Source organism: Lampris incognitus (genome assembly GCF_029633865.1).
Source record: "Lampris incognitus isolate fLamInc1 chromosome 5 unlocalized genomic scaffold, fLamInc1.hap2 SUPER_5_unloc_2, whole genome shotgun sequence".
Lineage (NCBI taxonomy): Eukaryota > Metazoa > Chordata > Actinopteri > Lampriformes > Lampridae > Lampris > Lampris incognitus.
In genome coordinates this window covers 267991-275937 of record NW_026611072.1, presented here as the reverse complement: position 1 = coordinate 275937, position 7947 = coordinate 267991, and the positions used below count along the sequence as shown (strand labels likewise).

Sequence of the window (7947 nt, the reverse complement as noted above, 5' to 3'; positions counted from 1 at the left end):
AAAACATCTAACTCATGCAGGCGTCCGGGTGGCGTGGCGGTCTATCCCGTTGCCCATCAACACGGGGGTCGCCGGTTTGAATCCCCGTGTTCCCTCCGGCTTGGTCGGGCGTCCCTGCAGACACAATTGGCCGTGTCTGCGGGTGGGAAGCCGGATGTGGGTGTGTGTCCTGGTCGCTGCACTAGCGCCCCCTCTGGTCAGTGGGGGCGCCTGTTCGAGGGGGGGGGGTCGCGTGATCCTCCCACGTGCTACACCCCCCTGGTGAAACTCCTCACTGTCAGGTGAAAAGAAGCGGCTGGCGACTCCACATATATGGGAGGAGGCATGTGGTGGTCTGCAGCCCTCCCCGGATCGGCAGAGGGGGTGGAGCAGAGACCGGGACGGCTCGGGAAGAGTGGGGGTAATTGGCCGGGGTACAAATGGGGAGAAAAAAAAAAGGGGGGGGGGTTTAAAAAAAAATAGGCAGGCCTGGGAAACCCTTCATCCTCTATGGCGGTGTTTCCCAACCCAGTCCTCAAGGACCCCCCTATCCTGCAGATTCTCTGTGCAACCCTGAAGAGGTACCTGTTGGTAGCTATTCAACCAATCAGCAATGAATGACGTCAGCTGTTGCACACCTTGCATAATTAAGTGCTGTGAGATGATTGGTTGAGTGAGTACAAGCAGGGCTACCTATGCAGGGTTGCAGTGAAAGTCTGCAGGATAGGGGGTCCTCGAGGACTGGGTTGGGAAACGCTGCTCCATGGCTCCTGTATTGACCCTTCACCTTTAACCCCCCCCCCCCAGGGTGAGTGCCAGCCAGGAGGGCTACGACAACATCCAGTGGAGCAGCACCACCGACAGCCACCCGCCGTGGTTGCGGTTCCACCTGGGTATCTCTCGCTGGCAGCTCTATCCCCACCACGACCCCAACATGGAGGCCCTGGTCCAGCAGCTGGCCATGCACCGCATCGTCAGCGCAGGTCTGAACCCAGAAGAACTCCTGAGTTCCCCTCTCGTCCGGCGCCGTCCTGTTGCTGTAAACCGCTACAGTGGGGCGGTGCCGCCACGGCGAGCGGTCGTGGGGAACTTGTGTTGTTTTCTGCATCAATAGGTCGTCTTATGGTTTTGTACACACGGTGTTGCACTGCTGTCATAGTGGTGCAGCGGCTAGCGCGGTCGCCTCACAGCAAGCGGGTCCCGGGTTCGAGTCCCGGGGTGGTCCAGCCTGGGGGGTCGTCCCGGGTCGTCCTCTGTGTGGAGTGTGCATGTTCTCCCCGTGTCTGTGTGGGTTTCCTCCGGGGGCTCCGGTTTCCGGTGTGTGATAGAGAGTTTGTGTGTGTGTGTGTGTGTGTGTGTGTGTGTGTGTGTGTGTGTGTGTGTGTGTGTGTGTGTGTGTGTGTGTGTGTGTGTGTGTGTGTGATAGAGAGTTTGTGTGTGTGTGTGTGTGTGTGTGTGATAGAGAGAGTTTGTGTGTGTGTATGATAGAGAGAGTGTGTGTGTGTGTGTGTGATAGAGAGAGAGAGTGTGTGTGTGTGTGTGTGTATATGATAGAGAGAGAGTTTGTGTGTGTGTGTGTGTGTGTGTGTGTGTGTGATAGAGAGTTTGTGTGTGTGTGATAGAGAGAGAGAGTGTGTGTGTGTGTGTGTGTGTGTGTGTGTGTGTGATAGAGAGTTTGTGTGTCTGTGATAGAGAGAGAGAGTGTGTGTGTGTGTGTGTGTGTGATAGAGAGTTTGTGTGTGTGTGATAGAGAGAGAAAGTGTGTTTGTGTGTGTGTGTGTGTGTGTGATAGAGAGAGAGTGTGTGTGTGTGTGATAGAGAGTGTGTGTGTGTGTGTGTGTGTGTGTGTGTGTGTATGATAGAGAGTTTGTGTGTGTGTGTGTGTGTGTGTGTGTGTGTGATAGAGAGAGTTTGTGTGTGTGTATGATAGAGTGTGTGTGTGTGTGTGTGTGATAGAGAGAGAGAGAGAGTGTGTGTGTGTGTATGATAGAGAGAGAGTTTGTGTGTGTGTGTGTGTGTGTGTCATAGAGAGAGAGTTTGTGTGTGTGTGTGTGTGATAGAGAGAGAGTTTGTGTGTGTGTGTGTATGATAGAGAGAGTGTGTGTGTGTATGATAGAGAGAGAGAGTGTGTGTGTGTATGATAGAGAGAGAGAGTGTGTGTGTGTATGATAGAGAGAGTGTGTGTGTGTGTGTGTGTGATAGTGTGTGTGTGTGTATGATAGAGAGAGAGTGTGTGTGTGTGTGTGTGTGTGTGTGTGATAGAGTGTTTGTGTGTGTGTGTGTGTGTGTGTGTGTGTGTGTGTGTGTGTGTGTGTGTGTGTGTGATAGCGACAGAGAGCCCGGGGTGGTGGGGGGGGTGTGTGTGTTTGGCTTCATGGGGTCAAGTGTTTACACACACCAGTTTTACTGTCACTGTCTGACACACACAGGGCGGTTTGCTGTTTTTATTCTTGCACCTAATTTTGTGTGTGTGCGCGTGTGTGCGCGTGTGTGTGGTGTGGGACGTTGCCATGGTGACACTCTGGGTTGTGTTTTCAGTGCAGAAGAGCGGAGGGACGCAGCTGAAGCTGGTGATCTCTTTCCCCAACTATGGACGAGCCATGCTCAAACCCATGAAGTGAGTCACGGCGGGGCAGAGACACAACACACCGTCCATATGATCAGCACAACACAACACGCACAACACGGTGGCAACACACACTTCCCTCGTCAAGGGAATACTTCGGAGTTTTCCAACTTTATCCCTATTCTATACTCACCTCTCATGTAGTAAGTCAAAATTCCCCTTCAGACTATAGGCTGTAACCTACAGCCATACATACAGGCGGAGGTGGCTTCCTCCTCAAACCACCTCCACCACCACACCACCACCACGCATAGTGATACACACATAAGTTAACTAATTAGTGATAGATACACACATTAGTTAACTAGGTTAATAAGTTAATAGTTAAGACAGCAGTGGTTCTCAAACGTTTTACTAATTTAAACTAATTAATTCAAACTAATAATTTATAATTAAATATTTTAAATATTTAATATTTTAAATATTTAATATATGTATTTATTTATAATTAAATGTTTTAACAATAATTAATTGAATTATTTACACTAATTAGCGATAGATACACATATTAGTTAACTAAGCAGTGGTTCTCAAACTTTTTACTAATTTAAACTAATTAATTTAAACTAATAAATTTAAACGAATAATTAATTTATAATTAAAAAATATGATATTTTAAATATTTTAAATATTGAAATATATTATATAGGTATTTATTTGGAATTAAATATTTTCATAATTAATTAATTTAAACTAACTAGTGATATTAGTGATAGATACACACATTAGTTAACTAAGTTAATAAGTTAATAGTTAAATTAGCAGGTTCTCAAACTTCACTAATTTAAACGAATTAATTTAAAATAATAATTCATAATGAAATATTTTATATTTTAAATATTCTATATTTTAAATTTTAAATACGTAAATGTTTTATATATTTATTTATTTATAATGAAATATCTTAATAATAACTAAATTAATCAATTTAATTAATTTAAACAAATTAGTGACAGACACACACATTAGTTAACTAAGTTAATAGTTAAGACATTAGTGGTTCTCAAACTTTTACTGTCACGTCCCCCTTTGGAGGAAGAACGCTTTTCATGCCCCCCGCCTCAACAAAATGGTGACAAAACGGGCCTAGTTTAACTTTATTTAAATAACATCAAGATCATGAACATTCCTGTAATATTTATTTCAGTAATTTCCGTGGCGCAAATAACAAACGCAAGTTCCACTCCCGCTTCATCAAACCTCTTTTTGTGACATTTGTCACTAGACTGCTCCGTCAGTCTGTGTGCTTTCAAAAAGAGAAAATGAAATAAAATGTAAAATTCACTTCGCTAGAACAATAGCGATAAAGTTCAATCTGTGCAAAAAAAGAACAAATGCTGATATTTGGGAAAAACGATGAGCAAGTCAGGTTGTGAGAGCTCAAGTCTTATCACTGCATTAGTGGCTGCGATGAGCCTGTTTTGCACTGCACTTCTTTTCAAAACGGGGTTGCGGGTTTGATACCGGCACTCTCAAGTCATGCTCAGTGTTGAGCTTCGATGTGTACTTTGTGAGATGGGCTTTTCTGCTGTTGCCTCACTTACAACAGAGATGGGCTGTGGCGAAGGGAAGCAGAAGGCCCACAGCCCTCCTGTCCTATGAGTGGATGCTCCCTCTCCACACCGAGCCAGAACTCACTCGGTGTCTGCGCTGTAGAGCTCCGCCTCAGGGTGGAGTCAGATGTCGTCTCGATGAGCTGGTCCTCTCCAGCAGAGCTGAAGCCAGCAGGTGCTGCTGCCCTGAGTGGATCTGTCACCCAGTCATACCGAGCACTGTTGTTTGGGAAGTAGTTTTGAAGGGGAAGGGAAGACATGTCTTCTCCTGAAGACATGAAATCACTGTGGTGGCTCCAGAATCCCTGGTGTCAACAAATCCACGCAGATTCTCAAAGAAATCAGCATTTCCTTGATGAAGTCGCCTGCCCCGCATCTCGAGCTTCCGCGTGAGTGCGCTGATCTCGTCTGCAAGGTGAGCAAGGTGCTTGTCTCTGCCTTGAAGCTGAAGATCTAATTCATTCAGCTTTCCAAATATATGGCCGAGACAGGCCAGCTCTGTCAGAAATTGTTCATCGCTCAACTCGCTCCTCCTCCAGAAACGCCCGGATTCCCTCTCTGAACTCAAAGACTCGCGACAACGCTTTACCTCACGAGAGCCACCTAGCCTCGCTGTGAAACAACACGGCTGAATGTTCAGCTCCCATCTGCTCACAAAGTGCAGAGAACAGCCGCGCTCTCGGGGGGTCTTGTTTTGATGGAACTGACAAAGCGAACATAAGCAATAAACACCCATCCATCCATTATCCATTATCCATTATCCAAATCTCTTATCCTGCCCTCAGGGCCGCGAGATGCTGCAGCCAGTCCCAGCAGGCGGGCAGACACCCTGGACAGGCCGCCAGGCCATCACACCGGGCCCACACATTCACACCTAGGGACAATTCAGCACCGCCGATTCGCCTGACCTACGTGTCTTTGGGCTGCGGGAGGAAACCGGAGCACCCGGAGCAAACCCACGCAGACACGGGGAGAACACGCAGACTCCACACAGAGGACGACCCCCAAGGTTGGACGACCCCGGGGCTCGAACCCAGGACCTTTTTGCTGTGAGGCGACCGCGCTAACCACTGCGCCCCCGTGCCGCCCAAGCAATAACCAAGCAGTCTCTATTATGGCTGTCAGCAGCCTCGTCCACTCGTGAGGCCAAACGTTTGTCGTTCGGTTTTTCAACGAGTTGTTCTTCGAGGTCATTTGAAATGTATCATCAGACAGAGGGAGAGCCTTCAATACCGCGGCGCTGGTCTCATCAAACATAGTTGACCCCGTATCTAAAGCCGTGGGAAGTATGACTTCCTCCGCTATTGTGAGTGGTTTCTTGCGCTGCGCGATTCTGTGTGCAGCTTTGTGTGACGCCGTTCGTGCTTTGTTGTTCACTGAGGCGGCTTTTACAAAGCAATGTTCCTGCGGACGCTGTGCACCAAGTTTTCTCTGAAAGAACTCGAGTGGCTTATTGACGTGACCGAGGTGTGACGTCTCTTGATATGTTTGGTCTCATACGACCAGCTGCCACCCAGATAGCAGACACATTTGGGCCCTAATCTGGGTTACTTTTGGTACTTACGACTCAGTTATGGCACTGGCAACGGTTGTGCGGGCCAGACGTGACCCAAATGGCACAAGCCGGGCCTGACTTGGGTTATGGAAAGTGTTGTGCGGGCCAGACGTGGCCCAAATGGCACAAGCCGGGCCTGACTTGGGTTATGGAAAGTGTTGTGCGGGCCAGACGTGGCCCAAATGTAATGAACCGGGCTTGACTTGGGTTACAGCACATGCTGTGTGGGCCAGATGTGGCCCAAGTGTGGCTGAGTTGAGGCTGCCACACTCACCCTGAGTCGGTGCGGTCATTCAAGGTCAAATTTGGGTCATGAGATAACGGCAGACGTGGGCCATATTTGGGCCAAAGATTGTTTGTTATCTGGGCAGAGTTTTCCGACATGAGATACACGCCGGTCTCTCCTCGTCTCCCACCACGTTCGCTGTGAACCCAAGAGCAAGGTCGGCTTCGTCATATTGTCTTAACTTGGTTTTTGGTTGATTACCATCAGCTAAGCACTTCTGTCTCGTTTGTCTCGGAAGCGTCGCCTGTCTTTCTGTCAATCATCTCTCCATTCTGGGGACCTACACACTCTCGGGCTCATGAAAGAACGTTCTTGTCGATTCTTCCGCCGTGAAAAAGATTCCAGTGGCAAAACAGTAGTTCCACACTACACTCCCCCGTGGGCATGCTGCGCACCCCCCCTGTCATGCTTCTGGGGGGCGGGACACCACACGCTTTGAGAAACGCTGGTTTAAAGGGAAGTGACACGATGGCACAACTGTTAGCACAGTCGCCTCACTGCAACAAGGTCCTGGGTTCGAGCCCCGGGGTAGTCCAACCTTGGTGGTCGTCCTGTGTGGAGTTTGCATGTTCTCCCCGTGTCTGCGTGGGTTTCCTCCGGGGGCTCCGGTTTCCTCCCACAGTCCAAAGACCTGTAGGTCAGGTGACTCGGCCGTACTACATCGTCCCTAGGTGTGAATGAGTGTGGGGTGGGGGGGCTGTGATGGACATGGCGGCCTGTCCAGGGTGTCTCCCCGCCTGCCGCCCAGTGACTGCTGGGATAGGCTCCAGCATCCCCGTGACCCTGAGAGCAGGATAAGCGGTTAGGACGACGGACGGATGGACGGCTGGTTTTTAGCCTTACAATAAAGGAGGCCCCGAGTCTCTCTTTTTTTTTTTCGTGTTAAGTTTCTATTCGGATTCTTTTTGGAATACAGGAAAAATTAACTGCACAGAGAAATAAGAAAAGATGTGAAAAACGACATTGAAGGTTAGGTGTTGCATTTTTCTCAGAATCAAAACTAGACAGCCAGATGGTGGTGTTATCTGAAGTATGCTCGCGTCCATTTCTCACATTTTTCACTAAATTGCGTCTCTTTTATCCTCGGTATAAAAGAGACTTTTTTTTCATGTTAACTGTTTCTTGCACAGAGCAGTATTAGTTTATTGGTTTTGCGTAGGAGGCTCGCTCTTATCCCGGCATGTAGCTTTCGTACTGGCTGCAAAAAGTCTTTTTATCAGTTGGCTGTATTCTCTATGATACATCCCATGCATAAAACACTGTGTGGGTTTTGGGAATGTCACAGCAAAGCACTTTTTTGTCATTTTCCAAACAACTCCCCCCCCCCCCAAAAAAAGCAGGATTTTTGCATACCTCCAAAATATTCAGCTGCACAATCTGCAACATGACCACTGTTCAGCTGTTCGTCTGCTTTTGAAGAAGAAGAAGAAGAAGAAGAAGAAGAGAAAAGCCACTTTATTTTGTCATTTTGCAGTTATGACAAATTTATTCTCTGCATGTAACACATCCCAGATAGCAGACCCACCTGGGCCACTTTTGGTACTTACGGCTCAGTTACTGCACTGGCAAGTGTTGTGTGGGCCAGATGTGGCCCAAATGTAATGAACCGGGCTTGACTTGGGTTACAGCACATACTATGTGGCCCACATAGTACCCCAGAGCCCCATATGTGGGCCATATAAGGTGGACTTGTGGCTGAGTTGAGGCAGTCACACTCACCTTGAGTCAACGCCATCATTCAAGGCCAAATGTGGGCCGTAAGATGACTGCAGATACGGGCCATATTTGGGCCAAAGATTCTTTGCTATCTGGGATCCTATTGTATAGGAGCAGTGGGCCGCTGCAGCACCCGAGGACCCACTCCAGTTCTTCTTTCCATTGCCTTGCTCAGGGGCACAGCCAGGAGTATTAACCCTAACATGCATGTCTTTTTGATGGTGGGAGGAAA

At 48.2% G+C, this 7947-nt stretch overlaps 1 protein-coding gene across 1 annotated transcript in view; it reads left to right on the top strand.

Annotated features, from left to right (window-relative positions):
- LOC130131922 (dynein heavy chain domain-containing protein 1) overlaps window positions 1-7947 on the top strand; it is an 81813-nt gene that overhangs the window by 1167 nt on the left and 72699 nt on the right. Inside the window, exons 2-3 of the mRNA XM_056301648.1 lie at window positions 787-962; window positions 2518-2596. Of these exons, the coding sequence (XP_056157623.1) occupies window positions 787-962; window positions 2518-2596 (255 nt within the window). The remainder of the gene's footprint in view (window positions 1-786; window positions 963-2517; window positions 2597-7947) is intronic.